Raw genomic sequence first — 26,446 nt, 5'->3', positions numbered from 1 at the left:
GGCGACCATGATGTCGGTGAATCTTAGTCTGGCGCAATACGTGTAAGTCCGAGCTTAATGCAAAGCCTCCCCCTCTGACGGTGCATATCGCTTGTAGGAGATGTCTCGAGCTCATAACATACGGTCCAAATCCCAACGAAGCACTCTCTTCGACCTCCCCTGCATCCGACATGGATGGGACAGACCAGCCCGCTACGCCTCCAGAGCCAGGTGTGCCGGGACCAGGGGCGTACACAACATCCACCCTCTTCCACCAGCGCGCCACGATAATCTCTGGATTTCCAACTGTCCTCGTCGCCAGGCGGATAGAGCAAGCTAGTATCGATCGTTTTAGCAAGAACGCAGGTGTGGGAAAACAGGGATTCGAATGGGTTCTCTCCGGAGGTCAGGAGCCACCGCCAAAGAGATAGTATGCAGTTGATTCACCTTGACGTATTGATGACATAGCTGTGGCGCGAGGTCATCTCGATGAAGGCTTGACCCTCCATGGAGTTTGAGATCGATGGGGATCAAGCGCCATGCGAAGAGCCTTCCTTGCACTGGGAGCTCGGGTTGGTCAGAGGTCTAAACCGAAGGCCTGACAGCCATCTGAAAGGAACGTTACCGCAACGTTGATTCCTGATCTTCGAGGTGAAGACGACTCTCCTCCAGACGGATAATACCTGCCTTCACCGTTCCTCCAATTTCTCTTCCAACACCAAGATCATCATCTTATCTTACCAAACTCAGGCTACTGACACCATGAAAGCTGTCATCCTTGCAGGAGGACTAGGCACACGCTTGGCTGAAGAAACTGGCCTTCGCCCCAAGCCCTTGGTCGAGGTCGGTGGCAAACCCATCCTCTGGCATATCCTCAAGATCTATTCTGCTCACGGTATCAACGACTTTGTCATTTGTCTAGGCTACAAGGGCCACATGATCAAGCAGTACTTCGCAGATTACTTGTTGACTTGTTCAGACGTCACCATCGACATGAATGATTGCAGCGGTTAGCCACAAATGACCGTCCATCGATCGACCGCTGAGCCTTGGCGAGTCACATTGGTCGATACTGGATCTGGCACTGGGACAGGAGGAAGGCTTCGAAGTGTCGCCAAGTACCTACAAGGGGAGCGTACATTCTGCATGACGTACGGTGACGGCGTCGCTGATGTGGATCTCTCGGCTCTCATTGAATTCCATCAATCCCATGGGAAGGCAGTAACCATTACGGCTGTGCAGCCTGTCGCTCGATTTGGAGCCCTTGGGTTGGAGCATCACAAGGTACTCGAGTTTCAAGAGAAACCTCAGGACGAAGGCGGCTGGGTAAACGGAGGTTTCATGGTCCTCGATCCCGTCGCCATCAACGCAGTCACGAATGATGATGAAATGTTTGAACAAGAGCCCATGGAACGATTGGTCAAGGAAGGCGAGGTTCAGGCCTTCTTCCATCATGGCTTTTGGCAGGCTATGGATACGCTGCGAGACAAGCAGACGCTGGAGAAGATGTGGGAGAAAGGGGATGCCAAGTGGATCATCAACGACAAGGTCAAGAATGGGAATGGCGGAGCATACAAGGTCAACGGATTTCAATAAGTCCAGCGAGAGGCCTGAATGCGAGCTTTACCCTCGTAATAGTGGGAGTTTGTCGTACGTCTGGACGCTGTGGTGAACCCAGTGGAAGTGATTGATGCCAGTACATGCATATGAGGGCTGTTGCTAGTCATCTTCTCCTGCCGCCACGTCACGATGCTTATCAGTAACATTGAATGCGATTTCACGCGCCTGTTCATCTTCTTCAGAGTATCTCACAACAATGTCGTTCAATTACTCCAACCCATTTTCTGCGTCCTCCTCGACGAAGCAGTCAGCTCCATCCGGCTTAGCCGATCCAATCACTCGTTCTACCTTTGGAGCAGCCATGGCGTCTAAAGGCTATCAACTGTTTTTCAGTGGCCTGCCCACAGATATCGGCAACAAAGACCTAATGGTGAGTCCAAGCTACAATTTTCCGTCCTCTGATCGTATCAAGTCTCTTCTCGAATCTGAGAACATCTCCCTTAACACTAGTTCTGTGCAATACTTTCACTCGCCAGATAATGTACCGCTGGGCATGGCGCTGATCGTCGTGTCGAACGAGGATGATGCAGAGAGATTGAGAAGGCGGTTCTCAGGACGCCTCATTGACGATAGTGAGCTATCTGATCAGTTCGCAGTCACAAGCTTATCCGCCTTTACAAGCTTGGCGTCTGACCGTTCAACATATGCTCGCGCCTACACAATCCTTCCCATCCGCTTCCATTCCAGCTTACCCCATGCAACCGCCTGCTCCCGCAGCTCCGGCAGCTCCTAAAGCGAAGCAGGAGTCAGGGCCAAAAGGCAAAACTCAAGCTGCGACCAAAGGATCAGACAAACCTCCGGGTCTTTCGCTACTCAAGCGAATCGGTAAGCCAGGCGAGGCGAGTCAGTCAGCGTGAGTCTTGCGTACTTTTCTCCGTCGCGCTCATTCCATTAGTCTGCTGGCAAAACAACGGGCCAATCTGAAAAACAAGTCGCCTGGCAATGCTCTCTCTTCGCGAATCAGTGGTCCTAAAGTTCCTACATTGGCCAGTACAAAGGCTAAAAACGCTCGAACTATCTCTGGAGGAGGAGGCGGAGGGGCGACCAAGGTTGGACGGGCGAAAGCAGCGGCCAATAAGGACGCTATGGATGTTGACAAGCCAGCGTCAAAAGCCAAAGCTGCAGTGCCGAAAGCACCCAGACCAGAACGCGTAACCCAGCAGAAACTGGACGAAGAAATGAGAGCTTGGGACCGTGAACGACGCTTCGCTGCGCAGTAATGAGTTGTCGAAACAGAATTATATACGTTGTTCTTGGGTTCCATAACGACACAGTACTACCAATTACTATACAGTGCTATTTAGTACAACATTTATTTAGGTCACGGTTCAGGATCAGTCTCGGGGGGAGGTGGAGACGTCGTATCTGGAGTTACAGAGAAAGGAGTCATAACGTCTCCAGGTGTATTGCTGCCCTCTTCTGCCATTTCTGCGATGTGCGCGAGGTGCTTGACGTACATCTCGTTGGCTGTAGGTTCATCGACCATTGTCGAGGTGCCACTAGGAACGGTTGCCGAGATGCCATCCATGGCTTCTTGCTCCTGCTGAGAATAATCAGCATACACTTGCGTTCGCTCTCACCTCAAATTGGTCGTAGACCGGTTGAAGCCAAGGGTCCTCCAAAAGCTCTGAAGCAGTAGGTCGTTCGGACGCATCCAACATGAGACATCGCTCGATGAATGATATACCCGCGTCTGATAGTTCACCACGTTCAGGGAGAGGCGGATGTTGTGTAGCAATGCCAATATGGAACATGATTGCCCTGTGTTGGTCAGCTCAATCACCCTGGCAACTCACCATTCATTGTCCAAATTACTCCAGGGCTTTCGGCCTGTCGCCAATTCAAGCAACACACACCCTGTAGACCAGATATCGGCCGAACCGAGCTTGCCGGCGCGCTCTGTGGCACGGATGACCTCTGGTGCCATGTACCTGAACCATGAGCGGCGATTCCAGAGCTTTTGCTTACATTGGAGTACCAGCGAAGGAATTCATCACTCCTGGACCATCGCCGGGCGCTTTTGTCTTAAGTGCACGCGTCTTTGCCATTGTGCGATTTCCCTTGACAACGACTTTGGCGGCCCCAAAGTCGACAAACTTGAGCGCGGTCCGTGTCATAAGGATATTCTCCGGCTTGACATCACGATGTTCGATTCCCTGAGACGTCAGACTTGGCCTCTGCCGCAGCTCACCTTTCCGTGGAGGTATTGAAGACCTTGCAGCATCTGGTAAGCGTACCAGATAATGATCTCCTCTGAGTCGATGCGTCCGTGAGCAAGTTGGTCGGCAAGACTGCCATCTTCACAGTACTCCCTGATTCGATTAGCCGCGCTTACTTTGAACAACTCACTGGAAGATGAAAACCCTGTCTCGATGTACTTCGATGCCATAGTACTCCACGATATTGGCGTGATTGAGCATGGACATCACGTCGCTTTCGTCCTTGATTTGCTTGTACAGTACGGGGGAATTACTGAAATCCTGTACACGAATCTCCTTGACGGCCATGACAGCTCCCGAATCGAGATTGAATCCGATGTAGACGCTTCCATTGGCTCCTCCACCGATGTATTGCCCCTGCTGCCAACGTAAAGCAATGTTGGATTTTGACGTGGCGAGGAATACCAAAGCCCGGTCTTCGGAAACTTGCTCGTCCAAAACTTGTCCTACAAGATGCTGTTCGCCTTTCATACCTTCACGGGCTGCTTCAAGCTCCGCGATCAATCGCAATCGGTCCTCTTGAGTCAGACGCAGACTGCGCTCTGTGAGTCGTTCGCCCGAAGGCGATGATCCCCGCGGGACGATCAAATCTTCAATACTCTCTGAAGCTCGTTGGATCCGTCTCATCGCTTCGGCCTTTTCGGATTCGCGTTTTGCCTCCATTGTACCCCTTGCACCTAGAATGTCGAAATGGGATATTAACAGCGAGATGAGAGCCGCGACAGACTTTTTCAGCAGTTCGAATTCTTCTCTATCCAGTTGAAGGATATTGTCGCCATCCGTCACAGAGAAGGTCGTTCGTAGCGCCATAACAGTCCACCGAAATGTCTTGCGCTGTGTTGGATCACAGCTGTCGCAAATGAATGAGCACCATGCGATAGCCAAACGCATAAGTAGCCGAACAAACTGAGCGCGCATGACAGGCTCAGCATGACTGGCGTGTCGTATACCGTGTTCAGAAGCGAACTGGAACCAGCTCTCCATCATGTCTTGGGAATCTGCGGCGTTGCCCAACTTTTCACGCACATGGACTGCTGACTCGATGAAGAGCTCGCTGAGATGATAACTCGATTTAGCGATCTTCTCCAGCTGCCGCTGTATCCGTGGCAGGTGCGCACGAGCCTCTACTAGGCAGTCGATCCCAAACAATGGCTCGTCGTCTTCGTCGCTCAGGGCGTCCATGAAGACTCTCTTGCAAAGGGATAGTCGCTGCGCAGGTCCGTCCGCAATGAGGCGGATACGGTCTTGTTCGACTTCTAGGTCGGTATATTCAAATTTGTCCTGGAAGACCATGACCACTCCAGTCCACATGAACGGCTGCATAGTCGAAACGACCAAGAGGTATCTCGCCAAGTCGAGCGCGTCCTCTTCTGCGGCGTCTTCGTGTTCGAGACCGGCGTTATCCGAGGGACGACGAGAGATAACCCGATGTGAATCACTGAAGAGAAATGATCTCTGAAGCAAGAGCTTGACTTGCTCAGGTTCGTTCTTCAGGAAGCCATCCGCAAGTATATACGTTCCTTGCGGAATCTCAGCGGAGTGAATAAGAATGTGTCCAGTCTCCTGCATGACGTCGAAAAAGTCGATCACATCTTCGGGCTCGAGAGAGTAGTCGGCAGAGTTATCGTAACGAGTGGCAAGTTTTCGAGCAAACCGCTGAAGTTTACGATAACGCATACGGACAGCATCGAGCATCTTGCTGTACCAGCTCAACATGGCTCCGGGGCTCATGATCTTGCGCTCTTCTGCGGTGATAGGATTGCGCTGCATGCGCAGGTCGGTGACAGCTCTCTGAGAATGAATGTCGGTGATTGGAGCAGGAATGTGAAGTTGACGTTCGAACGAGTGGCACGTCCTACCAAGTAAGCGATTGGTGAGCGAGCAAAAGCTTTCCACGACGACCAGGTCCCCGCCTGGTATGGATTGAGCGATCGTATGCAGGAACTCGAGGTGCATCTCAAGCACCTCAACTTCCAGGAGAGCCATTCGATGATCGTGTTTGCGCAGCTTGAATTGCAAGAGACGGAAAAATGTCCTCAGACCATCAAGCAGAACTTGATCGTACTCTGGCGGTAGACATGCTGGGATCTTCCATCGTTTTGCCTCATCCGGTGCAGTGAGATCATCGTATTGACTCCTGTTGTCCACTGCAATCTCGAGAATGGACCTAAAGCTGTCGATCATGTCGTCAATCACCATCAGATTGGGATCGCTAAGTTTTTTTGCCGCATCGAGTCGGACCTTGAGGATCTCAATGATGAGCTTGCAGGGGAAGCTTATGAGACGAACGAGTTCGTAGGTAAAATCGGGGAGGTGGACAGCTTCAAACATGTCAGAATGCAGGATGACCGTTTCTTTGGCGTTGAGAACTAGACTGTCGAGGTCGCGGAAGATACGCTTGCTGAATGTTCGCTTCAGGCTGTCCTCTTTCATGATACGTTCAAGAAATGTCGAATCGTCGGCAGCCTGATCTCCGGCAGCTGTCGTCGTTTGGCCATCCGAGGGATGGTACCTGCTCTTACCGACCAGGGCCTTTTCTTTGGTCGTATTGGGCCGAGTGACGTCGAGATCATCTGTTCCGGTCCACTTCTGTAAGATGGCGAGCTGTGCCTGCAAGGCAGTGACGATGGTCGACCACGACGTGATGACTTCTACTTTGGCCTGAAAGTGGTCTGCTCGATAGAGAGCTTTGGCCTCGCGGAAAGCATGGGTGTTTGGATACAAAGATTCGATTAGGCTGAGCTTTTGCAGTGCATAGTTGACTTGATCGAGAGCTCCAATCTCGCTCTCTTGTGTCCTTTCATCGGCTGTAGGATCCACAGTCGACGCTTCAGAGCCAGATTTGACGACGAAAGAGTCGATTTCTTCCAGTACGCGGTCTTCGAGTCTAGACCGACGTTCCTGGGTCCGTCTCCTCTCGTCTTCTTCCGTTCTCCTCCGGAGCTTGGCGCGGATCTGCCACCATAGACTTCTTCCCAGATCCTGACGGAAAGCTTCATCGACACCTCGTTCCTCTCCAATCCTGACGGACTCTCCTTGCAAGACGTCACCACCTAGGACAGACGCCAGGAAGCTCTGCCAACCCTTTCTATCATGGACGGTGGATGAGTCCAGAGCGTCGGGTGGTGGTGGCGCTGGAGAGATCAGGGACGGAACACTGGGGAGAGTGGAGGGCAATGGAGGGTTAGCAATCGAGGTGTCGATCTTCGGTGCCGTGGCTGCAGGTCTCGGCCCTGGGTGCTGTGTTTCCTCATCGTCAGAGCTCCAATCATCAAAATGATTGTATCGATCACGACCATCCGAGTGAATGTCTGGGTCCATAGAGTCCACATACCCTCTTCGTGGGTACGAAGGAGCCACTTCTTCCCGCGAGGGAGCTGCTGACGATGTTGCAGATGATCTCGAACTTGGATTGCGCCTCAATGCCTGTCTGTTGCGCCAATCACGATAGCTCGAGGAGGGATTCGTCACTCCGTTCGTGCGGTTCGAGCTGGAGGCGCGCACGAGCTTGGGAACAGCAGCCGTCATTGGTTGAAGGCGAGAAGGGGTGGCACTCGCTGATTGCTGTCGAGCATGCATAGACTCTGAGAGGGTTAACTTGTGTTCAGATTGGCAGGCTTGCCTTCAAAGTCTGCAGCTTTGGCTGCGCGAGGCTCATCATCCGAGCTCGAATCCTCGCCAGGAATCGAGGAAAACATTCGGACGCTCCTTCTCGGGCGAGACGAAGACGCCGTAGCCGTTGCTCCTTCCATCGTCGGATTGGTCGGAAACAGCTGTTGAGTAGGGGACGGCATCGATGAAGTAGGAATGAATAGATTGAAACCCGGTGAATGAGTGATGAGATCATTGACGTAGGACCAAGTGGTAATGCCACGTCAAGATTGCACGTGGGATTCCAGCAAACTTGTGGCACCCACGTAGGGGGGTCTGAACGATTTGCACTAAGATGATGCCCGATGTACAGTTCTGCAGGCGACTACCAAAGGTCGAGGTGAGAGCGCCTGTGCAACTGCGCTAAAATAAAGCTTCACGCTCATCTAACCGGCTCTATCACTCGACCAATCTTGCAGCAGATATGGGAGCAGAGAGTAGCGGAGTCGCCAGACTTTGCCAGCGTGGTCGCAGAACCTCGGCTCGCGCTTGCAGATGCGAAGACGGGTCAGAGCATAGGATCGTAAGGGTTGCATATGCACATCTCCGCTGATATTCAAGCTTCTTTGCTCATTTCAACCTGTATATATATCATCTGGTCTCGACCATCCCATCGCTGCAATTCGCAACGCGTGCTGTCCTGGAGCAGTTCCAAACCGATGGCGTGGCCTACCTTGAGCTCCGGACGACGCCGCGTGCAATGGGATCCAACACGTCAGAGGACTATGTCCGATCAATATTGTCCGTTATCAAGGATTGGAACACTACACAGGCTATGACCACTCGACTCATTCTCTCGATCGATCAAGCCAAGCATGATGCGGAAAAGGCTATGAGTATCGTTGAGATGGCCCTTGGCTTGCGGGCGGACGGCGAGCCAGTCGTTGGAGTGGATCTATGCGGAGACCCGCACAAGCCAGTCGACCGCAGTATCTTCAGAAACGCTTTCAACAAGGCCGCAGCGCATGACCTAGGCATCACTGTGCACTTTGCAGAGGTCCCTGAGAGCTCAACACGAGAGATACTGGAAGAGCAGTTGAGTTGGCGTCCACAGCGGCTCGGACACGTCATACATGTCCCGGAGGCCCTCCGACGAGACATACAGCGGCATGGCATCGGTGTTGAACTATGCCTGACTTGCAACGTGGTCGCCGGCATGTTGCCTAGTGACGGAAGCTTCTCCGATCACCACTTCCGGCAATGGTGGGGCGGTTCAAGTCCAGTCAGTCTTGGAACGGATGACGTGGGAGTGTTCGGTAGCCTTCACAGCGAGGAGCATCTACTCGCTTCGCAGTACTTTCAACTGGATCGGAAGGACCTGATCGAACTCTCCCGACAAGCGATCAGGATGGCTTTCTGTGAACCAGAGATCAAGGCATCTATCGAGGAGAAGCTGCAAAGTTTTGCAATCATCAATTAGTGCATACAACTTCTCTACTGCCCCTTTTTTGGCAAGTCTATAACGCCACCGTTAGTCGAGTCACTCGCCCCCCGAGACATGAGACTGGGCAAGAACGCATAATCGCTCTGCCCAAAGCCCATTTCCAGCCCGGGAGTGCCTGCTTTCGTTTCACTACCACTGGATTGACTGTTGCTACCGTTCGATGAAGCCTCAGGGCTGTATATGCCGCCGTAGGCCTGATTCTCAGGGCTGTACAAGTTGACTCGGACATCGGACATTTGCACACCAAACGGTGTGTCGCCCTGGTACCCTTCAACCCTGCGCTCAACGCCGCTGACTCCAAAATCGACACACATGCTTTCTCCCTGGCCGGTTGAGGTGGAGACCTCTCCGGATCGCGTCATTTCCTTGAGCTGGCGTCGCGAGTTGATGGTGAAGAGAATCGACAGCGCGTAGAGCTCGTTGGTCACCTCCAACAGGATCCAAAACATGTTCGAGCGGGTCCTATGGGCTATAGGGGAGGTGAGATAGATGATACAGAGGACGGCTTCGCATAGGTGAGTGAGAAGGACGGTTTCCAAAGTCAAAGCCACGAGTCTCGCGGCCAGTCGAGGGGACCGAGAGGAATGCGAACGGAATTTGTAGATGAGGATGAACGTGATGGCTCCATCGGTGAATGCGGACAGAGCCATCCATATGATGGCGACGATCTCAGAGGGAATACCGACGACTTTGGTCTTTTCGGCCCACTCTGCAGCAGATAGCCATGGATCATTAGCCCAAAGACGTGCAGAGATGGCCAGACTGAGTGTCAGCGGAGCGGATGCCTTGGATGCTCACCCAAAGCCGAATCCCAAAGTAATGGTCGGAATGATGAATACGAGCACTCTGAACCACGTTTTCCGACCTGTCAACTCCCACGCCCGATGCCCAAAGAAGAGTTGCGCCGTGAAGCCCATGAGAGGTACCAGACCATCTTGAACCGAGAGGGGTACGAGGAACTCTTGCCATACCATGAGATTCTCGGTGCCTTTGCTGAAATATCGCCAGCCGGTCCACATGATGATGACCATCTGGCCTGTACTCAGGAGCAGCACCCATACTACCCTTAATCGCTGGAAGAAGCTCTCCTCATACGTCGAGAAATAGCGGTAGATCTGGGTCAAATGGAGACCGTAGAGCATACACTGATGATCAGTGTTCGATCTTTTGCGGATCAACTCACTGCAAAGTACGACCCGATGAGGTATCCGGTGGGTACCACTGGGAACGGATTGTGACTCTCCATCGCTACGGAGATGAGGACGCCATTCAAGAACAGCTGACGGGTGAGTGTGAACGAAACAGACGTGTACAGCTGGTCCCGAACGGAGATGGCTGTGTGAAATTTTGTGACAAACCGAAAAAGGTATACACGCGCATACACACACACGGGCATTGTTCTGAAGATCAGGAACAAGGTACAAAAGGTAGATGTTCGGCCCGAGTGCCGGGTGTCATCCTATTTCAGGCAAAGATGACGTACGACTGAAGCATGTTAGTGGATGTCTCTGCATCAATCAGAAAGAGCTCGAGCTATTGCGATGCACACAATGCATGTACATCGTCTAAGGGTTTTTGTGTTTTATATTGTTTTTGTGAATTTGACGTTTTCTACATTGCTACGGAATACCTTGCCTTGACTCGCCTCTTCCTTGGGAGCTTTACGCCACAGTCCCTGCGAAGCATATCATCCCGTGGCGTAGCTGAACTCCCCAACTCGGCTAGAGCTGATCAGAGTGATAGGAGGGATTGTCCTTGATGTTTGGTTTGAGTGTTCGATTGAGTGACTACGCGTAGCCTTGGTGGTAGAGGTATTGGGGCACAGACTCTTCGACCCAAGGGTGAGGGTCAGGAGTGCCAGAGGGAGCTCGTCCCTCTTGTCCGGACGTCCAGTGTTTAGCCATCTTTCCGTGATGTTTGTCCATCCTGTGTCTGTGCCTTTCCTCTCGCCTGAGGTGTCGATCGTGTTCCCGCTGGGCGCGCTCATGTTGATGCTCAGCGTGTCGAGCGCGGCGTTCTGCATGGCGTTGCGCTCGTTGTGCCTGATGGTCGGCGTGATGGGCAACACGTCTGTGATCGTCGTGGTGATGATGGTGGTCATGGCGACCGTGGGCGTGGTGTCGAGGTCCGTGTCGACCGTGTCCCGGATTGCCGTGCGGAGGCGGGGGTGCGGGCATGTGATGAACGGGCGGGGCATGCGAGCCACGAGGAGATGCAGGTCCTTCCTTCTCCTTGTGGACTGAGTGACCGTCCGATTCGGACGAAGAGCCAGAGAGCTCTTCACCTGGAGGATAGACAGAGGGGTCGCCGAACGGGTGAGGGATGTGGTTTTCGTTTCCGAAATGATGGCCATAACGTCCGAAAGGGCCGTGATGGAAGCCATGAGGCATACCTCTACCGCGCCCGCCAAAGCCACCTCGGCCTCCAAAGCCACCTCGTCCGCCAAAGGGTCCAAGGCTGTGTCCGTGATGCCAGTGCGGGTCGAAGAGACCACAAGTGCCAGGAGGACCTCGAGGTCCTCCGAACCCATGAAGTCCGCCAGGATGCGCAGCAAATTGCGGACCGCACTGATCTGCCATCATGCGTCGAACCCACTTGGGAGGTCGGTCGCGACCGCCATGCCCGTGCTTATGGCCCTTGCCTTTCGGCGGACCAAAGAAGGGGAATTTGTGTTTGAAGAGCTTGGTTTTCTTGCCCTTGTACTGCATGTAGTAGGTTATGCCATCAGACGAGCTGCTGGTGGAGTCTGAGTCTGACGACGACGAATTGGACGAATCCGAAGAGCTGCTCGAAGAGGACGAAGAACTGGAGGTGGAACCTCGGCGATGTTTCTTGTGCTTCTTGTGGTCCTTGGGTCCACCAGGCTGAGGAGTGCCACTCGGCTCACGTAGACTGAGCCGCTCAAGCTGTTCGGTGCCCAACCTCACTTGGTCGTCCACAATAGTGGCCTCGGTGGGCACCTTCTCAACAACGTCGTAGCCTTGCTCAGCGGGGGTTTCAGAATTATCTACCATGGTTGGAAATAAGATGCAGGATGAGAATACCTTGACCCCATCCTCGACTCGTCATAAATACATCCCAGTCCGACTGCGCAGAGAGCGCACACCTCGGGACCGATGATGCTGGGCGTCCAACGCTTGCGTGGCGGCTGCGAAATATAAATTAAAGTTCGCCGGATGGTTGCGCAGCTGGGTGGCAAAACCCTCGGGCCTGGCGATCATACACAGTTTGTCTCTTCATTATAGTCAAAGTAGCTCAGTTGGACTTTTGTAAGCAGATTTCAAAATATACATGTAGATCACATCCTTCCCTGGACACTGCACTGACTATATGCAACCATCGAGAAGTGACGTGACTGTCACGACTATCAGAGGAGTCTATAGGTATGGTGACAGGGCAGGGGACCACCTGAAGGCCGGGATTTCACACGCCTCTGGCTTGATGGGTCCACCTGACATGCGTGTCGCCCGAACAAATAGAACAGGCGAATCCTGTGACGTCCAACTTGGAATGACCCAGCCGTGGCACCTTCAATCAACTCCTGCCGCCACATTTGCAGAGGCTTCCTCGTTCTGCGCCACCATTCTTACAATTGAGACTTTGGTCCTCCCATCCATTTGGCGGGTCTCTCCTCGCTTCACGTTCCGGCTCGGCTTCATTACATTCTCATAACAATGACATGCCCAAGTTATCCGCTCCGCGGAGCTTTCGATGAAACAGAAACTCAGTCGCCACATACCGGCTGGACGAGTTATATCACGGAGGATCATTTGGTTCTTTGCAAGCCATTCCATAGATATAAGCACATACTGCAGATGATGATTCTCTCATGGATTGAATATTCATCGGTCCAATCTAGTTTGCGTTGTCGACATACAAGTATTTGCAGCAACCTCTGCCGCAGAACATTATTCTCTCATCTTTCATGGATTAAATCCTCCTCTGTCCTTTCCATTTCGTGCTCAGCTCAGACTTGCGCAACCGCGACCCACTCTGACATGAGCAACATCGACCCACTTTGACAACATCGACTCACTCTGACATACAAGTATTTGCCCAACCTCCTGAACAATTCAGACCAAAGGTAAAAAAAAGAATGAAACGACGCGGAAAAACGCTCTTCTGCAGCAAAAAGCTAATCTCAGAGACGTGATTTGAACACGTGGCCTGCGGATCTCCTATTACAGTCCGACTAACGACGTCAGTATGTTATACAGCATGCAGGGAAGGCTGAAAATAACTCACCGCTCTTCCAACTGAGCTACTCCGAGGGACGTGAAATGCCACAAGCAACCAAAAAATATAAAAGTATTTTTTTTAAAAAAAAATGTGGCACCCCCAAAAAGATTCAAAAATTTTTAAACATGAAAAAAATGTGGTACCGTCCCGTCACAAGGTGTCAGGGCTAGGCGCGTTTGACAAATCATTCAGCACAAAACGTTCCGAGTTTGAGGAGACCGGCTACGCCGCGGGATTGGCACCGAAGCTCTCTGACGTGGTCATGTCACCGTCGCAGTGTATGGCGGAGATCTAAACTCTTTTCGAATCCAAAGTCTCGGGACCAGGACTGTGGATGAGTTTTTAGGAAACAAAAAAAAAAAAGGTAAAGCAACAAAACCCTAGAATGTGCACATGCATTTTGTGCGTCGCAATGTGCTCCTTTCTGACCTGTGTTTGAAGCTTCCGATCAAGACTCTCGCGAGAAGATTCCCTCTTTGAGACGGTGATGATCCTCTTTATGGCTTTTCGGGGTTGAAGAGACTTGTGTCACGGGAGTGAGCCGAATGCGTCGTCGGCTGGACAAGGTCGCGTCAGATCAACTCGACTTCCGCCTCATGGATCTCTCCGACTATATTCTGCGCATGAGTACCACAGATGGTCGACGATGGCTGTCCATCCCTTGGCTGAACTTTGCTATGAAGACAACAATAATCTTCGGTCTAGACCTCCTGAAGATAGCTGGTCAACCCTGATCAATCCTGTAGGTATCAGATGTCCGTTCTAAGCACGATTTGCGCCCTCTTCCTCTCAACCCTCTTCTACATGCAAAACATCGGATGATAGAGCTTGGGCTGATTCCGTCCTGCTCATGGCCTCGAGGCGTTGAGACGACGGTGCATGTGTAAGAATAAGTCAAGGGGACTTTGCCACATTTTACCCAAAGAAATGCCACACTTGAATTCGATCCGCCACGCTTTCCTTTCGGCGCCGGATGATGAAATGTTGAGCTGGACATGGAATCAGTGAGGATCGCGAGACGAGTCCCAGGATGTCCATCAGCACGTCGAGAGGTGCATGGAGACTAGCTCGTCAGCTTCGTGCTCCCGGTCGTCGGCTGTCCGTTCCAGTCTCGCGGTCCAACTACGCCACCGTTTCCTCGAGTCCTTCGACTTCACCGTATGAGGTGTTTGACGAGACGTCAAAGACGAGACAACGAGATCGAGCCGTGATCAGGCTCAACGAGGAGGGATCATCATCGCTCATAGACTATGTTCGTGAAGAGCTAGCGGAGCGCCTGGCCGATCGGGTCGAGGTGAGAACTCAAGTCATGTCAGATTGAGCCGACCGTTAGGATCTCAGGACACCACCAAATCGTATTGTCGAAATCGGCTCACACGCTGGGCAATTGACAAGAGTACTGCAAGAGGTCTTGGGACCAGATACAGCCTTTACAGATGAGAAGAGAGAATGGTGGATGGTCGAGCAGAGCCGTATGTCATTGTATAGGTGTCTTAGCTGATAGTCAGGCGAGGCGCTGTATAGGGACGAATTGCCTCGTAAGGCCAAAACGAGGAGCTAGCTGATGACAGTCCCGACGAAACGCATACAAACTCTGCCCTCGAATCTGCTTGCTGACCCAACGATGGATGCTCTGAGAGACAAGGTGGACGCTGTTGTTAGTGCCAGTGGTCTACATTGGGTCGGAGACATCGTCGGTGAGGTGTCCATGTCATCTACAGCTGACGGTCTAGGCTGCTTGACCCAGATCAAACACCTTTTGAAACCGGACGGGGTGTTCATTGGCGCAGTCCTGGGTGGAGATACCCTATTTGAACTGAGAACATCGCTCCAGCTGGCTGAGCAGGAGCGTCATGGAGGATTGGCGAACCGCGTTTCGCCAATGATCAGTAGGGTTCTCTTTTGGGATCTTGCGTCGCTGATCGTAGACCCTACCGATGCGCCGTCATTGCTTAATCGAGCGGGCTTCACGCTCACGACAGTTGACGTCGAGGACATCACGATCAACTACCCATCCATGTGGGAATTGATAGCCGATCTCCGCGACATGGGCGAGAGTAATGCCATATTGGGTCGAAAAGCCATGATCAGTCGTGACGTCCTCATCGCAGCGGAGTCTATCTATCGAGGTATGTACGATCCGTTACAATCCATTGACCTCAAGAATTGTACTCCAAAGAAGAGGGTAGCGTCCCGGCTACGTTTCAAGCTGTTTTCATGGTATGTCACGGGCTAGTTCCATGCTGACCTCAGATCGGGTGGAGACCAGGCCCAAATCAACCTCAGGCATTGGAGCGAGGATCAGCAGATACGAATCTCAAGTCGATATTAGAGTAGTAACCTCGAGTCCACGTTAGACTAGCACATGTAGCCAATAACCACGCCCGGATTCCCCTGCGATCCAAAGACCATGCAACCTCGCATAAATACAAGCGGTCTACTCCTTGACCTCTTCCTCGCGCTCGACCTCGAACAAGCCCTGTCGCTTCTCTGCCAATCGCTGGGCCTTGCGTTCTCGCATGGCCTTGTTCTTGACACGACGAGCCTCCATTTGTTCCTGGATGTGCTTGGTTCGGAGTTTCTCAGCCTTGGCTCGGTGAATGTGCTCCATGAGAACTCGCTTGTTCTTGAATCGGTTACCCTTGGCTTCGAGGTAGAGAGTGTGGTAGCTAGGAGAAGGCGTCAGCGAGAATGATGACTTGGGCTGACCCGCTATCCTCAATGGGGATTTCACTCACAGATGCTTGTCGATCTTTCCTCCCTCCCTGTACTTCTTCAAGAGTCTCCTCAGAACCCTCATTCGTCTCAACCATTGCACCTTTGTGGGCATACGAGCCTCGGCAGTACCCTTTCGTTTACCGTAACCAGTGTGTCGACCGGCACGCTTGGCGGCGTGGAGATCCCTTGTACGGGCTCGAGAGTGGATGACAGTGGGTTTGATGATGCTACATCTGTCAGTCATGCCCGGACGCATCCACCCACATGTGACCATCTTTGAGAAGCTTCCTGACTCCGGATCGAGAGTTGGCCTGTCCAATTTCGGCGGCTTCCTGGGGGTCAAGCCAGACTGGAAAATGAGCGCGAGTCCCTCGATCAAATCCTCACTCTTCCTCTTTCCCACGCCAGAGACGGCGGCTGCGAGACGCTTCTGTTGCGACAAGTTGACCATTGTAGGTTTGAATTTGTTGCTTGATGGATAGAGAAAGAAGATACCCCGCCCCTTCTCGATGTCGACTCTAGTTGTGAGACCACAGGATTCGCGGAACCGATCGGAAATTTGGCAAAGAATTGTCAAACGCCGACTGTGGCACCAATTTTGATTCCGCTCGCATCCTGTCGCGTGGTCCTCCACTCGACGAGATTCCCAAGTAGATGCATAGGCACCTATAGCTATGGAGGGGGACCCATTCTTGAGGGCACCCGAAGCTTCACCAAGACCATCGACTGAACGGTCTTTGGACCTCCCTTCCCTTCAGCCTCTTTCACACAATCATCCTCTGCTTTCTGCCCCAGACTTCAACGTCGACACATTCCTCCTGTCCCGAATCTATATTCCATTGGAAGAGCTTCGAGCTGAATTGAGAGAATACCTAGGGGTATTGCGGGAAGAGCTGGTTCAGCTCATCAATGACGACTATGAGGAGTTCATCTCTCTCGGAACCGGCCTGAGAGGAGAAGGAGAGAGGTTGAAATCACTTCAAGAGCCATTGCACGACTTGCAATCAGAGGTTGGGACCGTCCGAGATAAGCTCAAAGTGCATCAAGATGCGATCCAGGAGCAACTGGACGAAAGAGCAACACTGAGAGAGGAGAAAACGCTTTTGGACCTCTTACAGCGTCTGTTTGATACCCTGGATCGAGCCGAATCTCTACTTGACGGGCCTGACGAGGACCGGTCAAAGCTTGTACAAAGAGCAGCGAGTGAATACAACCAGTTGGTCTACCTCATTGGCAAGGCTGCGGCGGAGGGATGTCAAATTGTCGATGCGGTGACTCCTCGGGTGGAGGCTATCAAGTTGAGACTGGGGACAGATCTAGCTGCTCTGCTTCGGGGTGCCATGGACTCCCCTGGAAAAATCAAATCTGTTCTCAAGACGTATGAGCTAATTGAGGGCTATGCAGAAGCTGCCGAAGTCGTCAGGACAGCTTTCCGAGCGTTCTGCCAGGACACAATCACTTCCACTACGCTCATGGTACCCAACGCCAATCTGCCAGAAACGCCTCAAACACCCATCACGCCCATGGTGTCCGTCCAAACCTTCGATTTCTCTCCTGACAAACTGGCCGATGAAACACCACTCGCAACGCTTTTCAATCGAGTCCTCACCCAGGTCCAATCATATAGTGCTCTCTTGACCATCTCGGATGACTTGTCACCTCAGTTTGACCTTTATTCAAGTGTCATTTGGCCAGAAGTAGCAGAGGCAATCATGGATAAGCTAGGAAGCACAATCTTCGCGGCCGGCAGACCAGACGATCTGCATCAAGTGAGCGCACCGTGTCACAAGTCGCTGACATTAGAATTATACCATCACTCACGACTTTATCGCTCATCTCGAATCTCTCGCGCCGTCTGGCGATGCCATCATTTCCGCACGCTCTTCGCCGATATCCGAAACCTTTGAACGTCGCTGGCAGCTTCCCGTCTACTTTCAACTGCGCTGGAAAGAGATAGTCACATCGTTGGAGACCGCACTCGCAGCCCCGAGTACCGCAACAGCACCTTGGTGCCTCAGTCAAAGCGCAGCCGCGTGGAAAGCCATCTCCACCTGTTTTGACGATAAGGTTTTCTTACCCGAGCTCGCCCATCGGTTCTGGCGTCTCACATTGCAGATATCCGCGCGATACAACACGTGGCTCCGGACAAGACTTGAAGAATGTAGCTCGGATGAAGCGGGAGACGACCAGGCTCTCAGGCATTCCGCATCCGCCGTTGCAGACTTGGCAACGCTGCGTCTCAAGATCAGGGACGTTCCTCGCATAACATCACTACACAGTGAGGCTCATGGACGTATCATCGCTGACTCCAGCCCATCTTGACATTCCCACCGACCCTTACACTGCCAAGATCATCGACATCCTCACCCGCCGCTGCTCTGATTCCCTTAAACTCGTTCGAGCCGTAGCCTCCCAGTTTCGTGCAGCTCCTTCTAAATCTGCCGAGATCACTCCATCCTATTTCATTCCTTCGATCCTCAAACCGCTCCACGATTTCTACGCTTCCCGTCCCACGCTCGCCACGACATATGGTCCAGAGTGGTCGACGACAGTCTTCGATGCCGTTTGCGTGGCGTATGCAGGAATCTTAGCTGGCGTGCGCAAAACCGAGGACTTGCTGCGAAGACACCGTAAGACGAAGAAGGGAGGCTTCTCACTGTTTGGCGGTGGAACTCCACAAGAAGATTCAGGTGAAGAGGACAGATTCAAACGACAAATGCAGGTGGATATCGAGGCCCTCCGGGCGGATGCGAGAAAGTTGGGTGTAGAGGTGGAAAACCTTAATGGGTGGAAAGAGCTGGTCGATGTGGTCAATCGTCCGCCAGAGTGATGCAAGCGCGATCAGCGGAAAGAGTCGTCCGGGACCAGGTGCAACGACAAGGACATAATGATTATGGCGATGAGAAGAAGAGCCGCGATTGCCTAGAGGGCTTTTGTCAGCTTGGAACGTGTTTTCGCTTGCCTATGATATCCATTGGAGCTCTCTCACACCTTTTGGTTTCGCGTTGGACGTCGTGGAAGACAATGTCCTGACGAGACTGTCTATCCAGATCGACAGAGATCGACAAAGAGCACACAAGCAAGGACAATGGAGTGCCACAGATATGTAGTAGTGTTTGCCACGTCATGCATTTTCGTTATCAAATCTCTCACTCCTTCACTTTGCCATCGCAGCCTATGGTGACTTCGTCCTCCAAAACGTTCTGCTATCGTCCAGCGAGTCATCATGGCTAACTTCAAGCTCAAGTCTCAGCCAGTAAGTGAAAAGTTACTTGAGACAGTAAATGTACTGAGAAATCGTTCAGGCCGTCATGGGCTTCACCCCAGAGTAAGACCCTTTCTCAAACCAACAGTGTCTAATAATCCTTCTTCTCAGACGTCTAGCTGGCTTCAGAGGACCATTAGTCATGTGGGGCTTCGGTATCGGAGTTACTGTATCCCTCTTTCTGAGCTCTGTCCCTATCTTCAAGAGAGATGTTCTGCAAAAGGTCCCAGTGGTGAGGAGATCTCATCAAGATGTCGAAAAACTGCTGATGGGGTCGTGCTTCCCTTCCCCTTTTCCTCCATACTTTCACCCTTGCTCTTCGCCTCCTGATGGCATTGACGTCTTCACTCCTGGGTCGGAAAACTGGACTCTTTCATCTCTTCGCTCTGCATCTCATGGTCCTGCCCCCACCGAACAAAACCTTGTCACACCGATTTTGTCAATAATAACCTTGTCTTCGGCGTATATCGTGTAGCTCGGAGACTACTACACCGGTAAGCATACTATCTGTACTATTTTGGACATCGCTGACAGCTTTGCCTTCTACTCTACCTGTTCCGCCATTCCTGCCTTGATGTCGCTGCCGATCTCAATTCCATCCCGTAGACAAAACCCCGGACAGCGACAAACCATTCTAGAGGGCGTTGCGGGGTTCTGATATATGCATCATCTGAATGCTGATACTCGGCACAAATGTGTTCATGCTCGATGGCATTGTCTCCCTCCCAGAAACCAATGCAGCAAGCCATGCTCGTCCTGCACTCTGGGTGCATATTCAACGCCAGTACCTAAATTTAAAAGTACCCACCGCTAAACCCGATGATGCAAGGGTGGCCAGCCCGCTATTCTTCTCTCTTTCTCCAACGATTGTGATCTCTTCTCTGCTCTTTTTGTGCACCACGCAACCTCAATTCAACGCTTAGTGCCGTCTAATCTAGTTTACGAGACCCTACGAGGTGAGTGGCCGCCTGTATCTATCGATGAAGTCGAGGAGGATCGTCCCCGACGAACGCGTGTGGAGTCGATATCCGACGTTGCAAGGAGCACTCGTTGCCACCGTTGAATCTTGATCATGAACTCTTGAAGGATGAGGTATGCTGACGTGTTTGTCTCTCTTCGCTTTCTCTCGTCGCCGACTTGATGCTTTCGATCACGCCGTTCATCGAAACCATACCGCACTGATCCTGCGCGCATATGAAAACAGACGTCACATCAACATGTCTCACGCCGCCGAGTATGACTACCTGTTCAAGGCAAGTTAGAAAAGCTATCTTGCTCCCGCCTATTGAGCTCATATCTCTTCAGCTGCTTCTGATCGGTGACTCTGGAGTCGGAAAATCATGTTTGCTGCTCCGATTCGCCGACGACACCTACACAGAGAGTTATATTTCCACCATCGGAGTGAGTCAAACAAAGGCAGAGTTTCGACTGATCATGCCTAGGTTGACTTTAAGATCCGTACCATTGATCTCGAGGGAAAGACTGTCAAGCTGCAAATCGTGCGTCCGAAGATACGCCAAGCCCATTATGATTCTGACAAATCACAGTGGGACACTGCTGGGCAGGAACGTTTCAGAACCATTACCTCCTCTTACTACCGTGGCGCGCATGGAATCATTGTCGTCTACGACGTGACAGATTCCGACACGTATAACAATGTCAAACAGTGGCTGCAGGAGATTGATCGATACGCGGTCGAGGGAGTCAACAAGCTGCTAGTTGGAAACAAGAGCGATTTGGCCACAAAGAAGGTTGTCGACTATGCTGCGGCAAAGGTGAAGGTTCGATTTGTTATGTCAACTGACCTTCTAGGCCTTTGCGGACGAGCTCGGCATTCCTTTCCTTGAGACCTCCGCGAAGAACGCGACGAATGTTGAGCAGGCATTCTTGACCATGTCAAAGCAAATCAAGGACCGGTGAGTCATAGTATCTGTCACTCGAACTGACATGCCAGTATGGGCAGCACATCCATGGCCTCAGGACCAGGTGGTAAATCCACCATCAAGGGGCTGGGTCAGAACGTTGAGCAAAAGGCGAGCGGAGGATGCTGTTAGAGTATAGGATCTAGAAGCTGGGTGCACCATGGGATGTTCGTTCTACCTTTTTCGGCGTTGTCTCTGAATGCTATCCTTACCTTACGTTCGTCGATAGGGTCTTGACCTGCTTAATGTATATTCGCCAGATTGAGAAGTACCAGCTGAAGGGGGATCTGTTGTAAGGGCGTCATGCGAGCTATTATCTACGGAGATGCCCACCTCGGTTCGGACATTTCCGAAAAGGCCTCACTATATATATAATATGATGTCCAGACTTGCCCTCTTATCGGTCTTTGACAACCGCTCACCATGACTGGACCCATCTATCTGCCCACAGCCACCTCTCCGGCACCCTCAAAGAGATCCAAGTGGCCTATCGTCGCTATTCTTTCGCTGCTTGCCGGGGCTGCTCTGTACACGGCGCCAACATTGAATCTCAATGTCCAGCCAGACACTCTCAAAGGGGCATGTGTCCAGGCCGAGCCTAGATTGCCCAAGGGGTACAATGTGTCTGAGGTCCTCAATGAGAAGGACAGGATTGTTGACTGGCTCAGTCGAGCGGTAGGTGTGAGCCCCTAGGCACGGACACTGAACGATAGGTTCAAATTCCAACCGAGGTCTTTGACGAGATGGGACCTATCGATGAGGATCCCCGGTGGGCACCCTTGAAAAAGTTCCAATCCTTTCTCGAGACCAGCTTTCCGAAACTGTGTGTCTATCTGTCGTTCCTTCGCTCACAGCAGCCACGCGACCATGCTCAAGTCAGTGCACAATCTAGCTCTAGTCTACGAATGGCCTGGATCCGACCCTTCGCTCAAACCTTTGCTCTTGACGGCCCACCAAGATGTCGTGCCTGTGTTACCTGCCTCTCTGCCTCAATGGGACAAACCGCCCTACTCTGGACTCTATGATGGTCATTCGATCTGGGGTAGAGGATCCAGCGATACCAAGGGCAGCTTGATCGCTATCATGGCGGCTATCGAGCACCTACTTGAGACGACAGATTTCAAACCTGCTCGAACGATCATCCTTGGTTTCGGCAGCGATGAAGAACGTGGAGGTCAAGTTGGTGCTCCTGCCATTGCCAAGTACCTCTTGGACAAGTACGGTAAAGACTCAATATCTTTGCTCATCGATGAAGGAAGTGGACTGCTCACCAGCTGGGGTCAGCATTTCGCCATGCCTGGAGTCGCAGAAAAGGGACACTATGATTTGGGTATCACAGTCGAAACCCTGGGAGGTCACAGTTCGGTACCACCTCCACACACTGGAGTAGGATACATGTCTCTCTTGTTGGCAGAGTTGGAAAGACATCCGCATCCAGTCTACCTCACCCAGTCGAGTCCCGTCTACGGATTCATGACTTGCGGTGCTGCCCATGCAAAGGACATGCCGAAGAGTCTGAGGCATACCGTTTTGGAGACTCGAAAGGGCAAATCAAAGGCCTGGTCAAGCCTGCCCCATGAGATCATCCAGGCAGGGATCTCGGGCGCTTCGACCGGCCCAGGTCAAGGTGAGCAGTCTCTGCGGCACTAGCTCACGTCTCAGGCAATGCCATCGAAGCCATGATGACCACGACTCAAGCCGCGGATATCATCAACGGAGGGCTCAAAGTCAATGCATTGGTGAGTCCATGAGATGACGTTCTGCTTACGCCAGCCTGAATCGGTCCGAGCAGTTGTCAATCACCGAGTTAACGTGGCTTCCAACCACAAAGAGCTCGAGGAACGCGTCATTGATATCTTCCTACCAATTGTCAAATCGTACAACCTCACGTTGGTAGGGTTCGATGGCAAGGCTGTCCACCATGGCAACCCCCATAGTCGCGTCCTTCTTGATAATGCCTATGGTTACTATACCGATCCTGCTCCCATCAGTCCGACAGATGCTTCAGATGCCGATTCAGCGTGGACAGTCATGGCCGGCACAGCGAGAGGCATGTGGGCAAGTCGACCGCAGGTATCAAAGGATGGCAGTATCGTCGATCTCGAACCTGGCAAGGATCTCATTATCAGTCCATTCATGTCTACCGGGGTAAGCTAAATTTGCCAGACACAACAGACTTTAGATTGACTCTGCTTAGAACACCGACACACGTCGATATTGGGACCTCACAAAAAATATATACAGATTCAGGTACTTCCAAATGTCCGAACAGCACGGCGCTCATACCATCAATGAGCATGTGGTGAGTTTCTGCATGATAGAACAAACCTCACAGATAGACTGCCGACGATGTTGTCGAATTTGTCCGATGGTATCAAGCCATCATACTGAGTATGGATCAAGCGACCAATGTGGCATAAAAATTGTCTCCTGCCAAGTTCGGACCTTTCATCAATCAAATAGATTCAGCCAACTCTTCCTTCGCACACGTGCCGTAGTATCTCATGCGCAGCCCGTCTGTATCCCATCCCTGACACCTCAATCCTTACCTTAAGCTCGACATCAAAGATGCAAGCGGTGCAGAGATTGTGTCTCAGTCTATTCGAGACATTTCATCATTTGAAACAGTATCGCCACGAAACCTGGCTCTCGGGGATCCATGCTTATGTAGCGAGCGTCTTGTCCATCCAAACCTAGCACTCTTCCTTGTTCTCTCCATCCTGGTGTACACGCTGGCCGTGATACACGTCTTTCATTTGTAGTCTTTACCTTAGTCTTCCAGAGCTGGACTCTTCACAGTGGCACTCCCCGCTTGAATATGCTAATCGATCTTCAGAACGTTCTTCACTCGTTGGGATTGGTCGCGTCCCTCACGAAGCCGACTCCCAAAGCGACTGAAGGCAACCCGACGACAGCACTGGCTGCGCTTGGTGGATTGTTCGCTGGAAGTGCTCCGTCCGATACCTATGTTCCTCCGGTACTCTCGCTCGCGGTGTCTGACGGCAAGCTCGTCTTACAGACACCACCGACTGAGGAGCCACAGCATTCTTCCTCCCAGCCGCAGCGGTTCCTCACACTGGCGTCGATCAATTCCAGTGACACTCTTGGTACACTGGCAGCTACTACCGACGCGGCACCTTTGGACAGCGAAGCCAACAACCAGAACGAGACCTCTCAAGACACTGAGGCCGGTGGATACTTACCTTTCCTCTCGACTCTCGCTGGGACCGACTCTTCCGGCTGTTCTTTCACTCCGTACTCTCCTGCCCCTGTTCCCTTGGAACAGTTTGCCGAATGGGACCCATCCGTCGCCATGGTTTACCGCTATCGCCAACAGCAGAGCGTCAACCTAGGTAGTTGGTTCGTGCAGGAGCAATGGATGAATCCAAGTCTCTTCACTTGCGCTGCTGGAGCACAACAGGCTGAACTGGATGTCGCTCAAGGCTGGGGAGGAGTGTCCAATGCCAGACAGGTACTGGAACGACACTGGGACGAATGGATCACAGAGAGCGACTTCAAGTATCTCGCGAGTATCGGTATCAACACGGTCAGACTTCCGATCGGATACTGGAATCTTGGACCGGTCTATTGCGAGGGGACCGTGTTTGAACCCGTATCCGATGTGTATGCCAATTCATGGCCTCGAGTGGTTCGAGCGATCAACTGGGCCGCCAAGTACGGGTTAGGCGTCCTGGTGGATCTTCACGGTGCACCAGGATCTCAGAATGGTCAAGCCCACGGTGGCACATCAGACGGTCAACAGAACTTGTTCAACAGCGACAACAATATGCAACTCACCGTCAACATACTCACTTACCTGACGCAACAATTCGTAAAGGTGAACAATGTCGTTGGGATCGAGCTCCTCAACGAGCCTACCAACGTCGATATCCTCCCCGCGTTCTACACTTCGACATTGGAAACTCTCCGACAAGTCTCTCACGAAGCCGCCACCTTTCCATTTTACATCAACGATGCTTACGACTTGTCTCGCTTCGCCGATTACATTTCGACCCGACATGACTTTGTAGTCCTCGACCATCACTCTTATTTCGTGTTTGATGACAATTCGCAAAATACGCCTGCCTCTCAACTGACGATGAGTCTGGCCCCTGGCCAAGGGTCTTTGTCCGAGCAGTTGGCCGCGGTTGCGAACGAGGGTCGGCGCAACCTAGTCATCGACGAATGGTCTTGCGCTCTTTCTTCGCAATCTTTGTCAAATGCTAGTGATCCAGCCGAGGCAAGGAGAGACTTCTGCACAGGTCAGATGGAAAGTTATGCGAATGCCACGGCCGGTTGGAGCTTTTGGAGTAAGTTTTTAGGCAAGAAGGTGTCAGTCACCCTGATATACGACTAGGTCTCAAAACTGAGAACTGCGACGATGATGACAATTGGTGCTTTGTGCACGCCGTGGGCAACAGTCTGCCTTCGACCTTCTTCTCATATCCCAACATTTCACTCGGCAACCTGAGTCTCGAGGAACCCGCTTCAGCGCCACTGAACCCTGATCAAGCGTATCTGACATTTGGCACGACCATGCCTTTGGGCAGCGGCTTTGATTCTTCCATGGCGGACGAGTGGCTCGCGTCGATGGGTACACAGAACAATCTCGCTCAGATCAACGAGGCATTAGCCGAAGCTCCTATCAGTAAGCCCGTGAATCGCCGGTCCGTCGACTATTTGGACATTGGCGAACGAGCCTTTCTCTTCTCCTCGACCCTGCATCATCGATTCACCGCGAGGCACCACCGTCACCGCGCGAGAGAGCATCGACGACGAGATCAGAGCAAAGTCGAATTGACCCCTGAACAAGCTGCGATCTCGCGCGGTTATTCTGATGGATGGAGTGCAGCCAAGACGTTTGCGGCGATGAGCGGATCCAGACTGGGTGAGCGTTTTGGATCATGTCATCCCCGTGAAACCCATATGCTCATCTTTGGGTGGCGTTTTTAACAGGTTTTACGGGTCAGTTTATGACTGACGCGTTGGCGTCCATGGGCGGGCAAATCGTCAGAGGGGATGAGCAGTATTACAAGTCGTGGTTCTGTGAGTCGCAAGAACGTAGAGAATGTCCGGCTGACATGTCCCGCCATATCTGTAGTGAAAGGGTTGGCAGATGGAGAGATGCAAGTCATCAGAGAGATGGCAGCAGCGTGACGGGGTGTTGGTCCATAATTAGCCGGGCAGTTGTATCTTGGCGCCCGGGGGGGGGGGGGGGGATAAGATTAAAAAAAAAGAGGTGTAACACGTCGGGCTCTCCTTCCCTGCCCCTGCCCCCCGAGCCCTGGCTGTTTTGGGTACGGCCATGAGAAGATGACGATTCAACTCAAAAATCACGACATAAGGCGTATCAGCAGAGTGGCGTTTAAGCCGAGATAGATGTGATTCC

At 52.2% G+C, this 26,446-nt stretch overlaps 13 protein-coding genes and 1 non-coding gene across 14 annotated transcripts; 10 read left to right on the top strand and 4 right to left on the bottom strand.

Annotated features, from left to right (window-relative positions):
• Nucleotides 1-10: 10 nt before the first annotated feature.
• Nucleotides 11-410, top strand: BD324DRAFT_652505 (hypothetical protein; the record flags this gene model as incomplete). The annotated part of the gene is made up of 2 exons (XM_022018507.1): nucleotides 11-42; nucleotides 98-410. The coding sequence occupies 2 exons, from the start codon at nucleotides 11-13 to the stop codon at nucleotides 408-410; spliced, it is 345 nt and encodes a 114-aa protein (XP_021869562.1).
• Nucleotides 411-741: 331 nt separating this feature from the next.
• Nucleotides 742-1,575, top strand: BD324DRAFT_652504 (glucose-1-phosphate cytidylyltransferase; the record flags this gene model as incomplete). The annotated part of the gene is made up of 2 exons (XM_022018506.1): nucleotides 742-988; nucleotides 1,037-1,575. The coding sequence occupies 2 exons, from the start codon at nucleotides 742-744 to the stop codon at nucleotides 1,573-1,575; spliced, it is 786 nt and encodes a 261-aa protein (XP_021869561.1).
• Nucleotides 1,576-1,795: 220 nt separating this feature from the next.
• Nucleotides 1,796-2,819, top strand: BD324DRAFT_652503 (hypothetical protein; the record flags this gene model as incomplete). The annotated part of the gene is made up of 4 exons (XM_022018505.1): nucleotides 1,796-1,969; nucleotides 2,012-2,171; nucleotides 2,221-2,452; nucleotides 2,495-2,819. The coding sequence occupies 4 exons, from the start codon at nucleotides 1,796-1,798 to the stop codon at nucleotides 2,817-2,819; spliced, it is 891 nt and encodes a 296-aa protein (XP_021869560.1).
• A 101-nt stretch (nucleotides 2,820-2,920) lies between these two features.
• On the bottom strand, nucleotides 2,921-7,346 carry BD324DRAFT_609596 (hypothetical protein; the record flags this gene model as incomplete). The annotated part of the gene is made up of 6 exons (XM_022014161.1): nucleotides 2,921-3,142; nucleotides 3,180-3,360; nucleotides 3,396-3,530; nucleotides 3,568-3,755; nucleotides 3,791-3,911; nucleotides 3,949-7,346. 6 exons carry the CDS (start codon nucleotides 7,344-7,346, stop codon nucleotides 2,921-2,923), a joined length of 4,245 nt encoding a protein of 1,414 aa, XP_021869559.1.
• A 421-nt stretch (nucleotides 7,347-7,767) lies between these two features.
• Nucleotides 7,768-8,889, top strand: BD324DRAFT_582093 (hypothetical protein; the record flags this gene model as incomplete). The annotated part of the gene is made up of 3 exons (XM_022013543.1): nucleotides 7,768-7,809; nucleotides 7,844-7,992; nucleotides 8,031-8,889. The coding sequence occupies 3 exons, from the start codon at nucleotides 7,768-7,770 to the stop codon at nucleotides 8,887-8,889; spliced, it is 1,050 nt and encodes a 349-aa protein (XP_021869558.1).
• A 14-nt stretch (nucleotides 8,890-8,903) lies between these two features.
• Nucleotides 8,904-11,927, bottom strand: BD324DRAFT_652500 (hypothetical protein; the record flags this gene model as incomplete). The annotated part of the gene is made up of 6 exons (XM_022018504.1): nucleotides 8,904-9,675; nucleotides 9,712-10,058; nucleotides 10,097-10,192; nucleotides 10,544-10,588; nucleotides 10,631-11,480; nucleotides 11,509-11,927. 6 exons carry the CDS (start codon nucleotides 11,925-11,927, stop codon nucleotides 8,904-8,906), a joined length of 2,529 nt encoding a protein of 842 aa, XP_021869557.1.
• Nucleotides 11,928-13,052: 1,125 nt separating this feature from the next.
• On the bottom strand, nucleotides 13,053-13,184 carry BD324DRAFT_t25. Its single transcript has one exon. It is a non-coding gene; the product is annotated as a tRNA-Asn (tRNA).
• Nucleotides 13,185-14,112: 928 nt separating this feature from the next.
• Nucleotides 14,113-15,550, top strand: BD324DRAFT_646430 (S-adenosyl-L-methionine-dependent methyltransferase). Its single transcript, XM_022017627.1, has 7 exons — nucleotides 14,113-14,446; nucleotides 14,486-14,624; nucleotides 14,661-14,690; nucleotides 14,724-14,849; nucleotides 14,886-15,281; nucleotides 15,317-15,372; nucleotides 15,406-15,550. The coding sequence occupies exons 1-7, from the start codon at nucleotides 14,183-14,185 to the stop codon at nucleotides 15,487-15,489; spliced, it is 1,095 nt and encodes a 364-aa protein (XP_021869556.1). The 5' UTR covers nucleotides 14,113-14,182; the 3' UTR covers nucleotides 15,490-15,550.
• BD324DRAFT_632542 (putative 60S ribosomal protein L19) lies at nucleotides 15,551-16,382 on the bottom strand. The gene is made up of 4 exons (XM_022016530.1): nucleotides 16,258-16,382; nucleotides 16,135-16,219; nucleotides 15,891-16,097; nucleotides 15,551-15,821 (listed from the first exon to the last, which is right to left on the bottom strand). Exons 1-4 carry the CDS (start codon nucleotides 16,319-16,321, stop codon nucleotides 15,590-15,592), a joined length of 588 nt encoding a protein of 195 aa, XP_021869555.1. The 5' UTR covers nucleotides 16,322-16,382; the 3' UTR covers nucleotides 15,551-15,589.
• Nucleotides 16,383-16,531: 149 nt separating this feature from the next.
• Nucleotides 16,532-19,012, top strand: BD324DRAFT_682709 (oligomeric golgi complex component, COG2-domain-containing protein). The gene is made up of 3 exons (XM_022019162.1): nucleotides 16,532-17,639; nucleotides 17,674-18,148; nucleotides 18,183-19,012. Exons 1-3 carry the CDS (start codon nucleotides 16,545-16,547, stop codon nucleotides 18,698-18,700), a joined length of 2,088 nt encoding a protein of 695 aa, XP_021869554.1. The 5' UTR covers nucleotides 16,532-16,544; the 3' UTR covers nucleotides 18,701-19,012.
• A 49-nt stretch (nucleotides 19,013-19,061) lies between these two features.
• On the top strand, nucleotides 19,062-19,918 carry BD324DRAFT_632539 (cytochrome b-c1 complex subunit 10). Its single transcript, XM_022016529.1, has 5 exons — nucleotides 19,062-19,126; nucleotides 19,176-19,198; nucleotides 19,247-19,367; nucleotides 19,611-19,629; nucleotides 19,742-19,918. The coding sequence occupies exons 1-5, from the start codon at nucleotides 19,097-19,099 to the stop codon at nucleotides 19,771-19,773; spliced, it is 225 nt and encodes a 74-aa protein (XP_021869553.1). The 5' UTR covers nucleotides 19,062-19,096; the 3' UTR covers nucleotides 19,774-19,918.
• A 64-nt stretch (nucleotides 19,919-19,982) lies between these two features.
• On the top strand, nucleotides 19,983-21,385 carry BD324DRAFT_632533 (putative ras-related protein ypt1). The gene is made up of 7 exons (XM_022016528.1): nucleotides 19,983-20,091; nucleotides 20,340-20,388; nucleotides 20,441-20,536; nucleotides 20,578-20,634; nucleotides 20,683-20,910; nucleotides 20,948-21,051; nucleotides 21,090-21,385. The coding sequence occupies exons 2-7, from the start codon at nucleotides 20,353-20,355 to the stop codon at nucleotides 21,187-21,189; spliced, it is 621 nt and encodes a 206-aa protein (XP_021869552.1). The 5' UTR covers nucleotides 19,983-20,091; nucleotides 20,340-20,352; the 3' UTR covers nucleotides 21,190-21,385.
• A 95-nt stretch (nucleotides 21,386-21,480) lies between these two features.
• On the top strand, nucleotides 21,481-23,477 carry BD324DRAFT_582184 (putative carboxypeptidase s precursor; the record flags this gene model as incomplete). Its single annotated transcript, XM_022013548.1, has 7 exons — nucleotides 21,481-21,732; nucleotides 21,771-21,880; nucleotides 21,915-22,684; nucleotides 22,720-22,796; nucleotides 22,831-23,205; nucleotides 23,255-23,359; nucleotides 23,397-23,477. The coding sequence occupies 7 exons, from the start codon at nucleotides 21,481-21,483 to the stop codon at nucleotides 23,475-23,477; spliced, it is 1,770 nt and encodes a 589-aa protein (XP_021869551.1).
• Nucleotides 23,478-24,187: 710 nt separating this feature from the next.
• On the top strand, nucleotides 24,188-26,102 carry BD324DRAFT_564002 (glycoside hydrolase; the record flags this gene model as incomplete). Its single annotated transcript, XM_022013029.1, has 4 exons — nucleotides 24,188-25,367; nucleotides 25,415-25,651; nucleotides 25,850-25,945; nucleotides 26,014-26,102. Coding segments are annotated over 4 exons (1,602 nt in total), but the record flags the coding sequence as incomplete, so codon positions are not given.
• Nucleotides 26,103-26,446: the final 344 nt, after the last annotated feature.

Source organism: Kockovaella imperatae (genome assembly GCF_002102565.1).
Source record: "Kockovaella imperatae strain NRRL Y-17943 chromosome Unknown BD324scaffold_11, whole genome shotgun sequence".
Classification (NCBI taxonomy): domain Eukaryota; kingdom Fungi; phylum Basidiomycota; class Tremellomycetes; order Tremellales; family Cuniculitremaceae; genus Kockovaella; species Kockovaella imperatae.
This window is presented reverse-complemented; position numbering and strand designations above follow the sequence as displayed.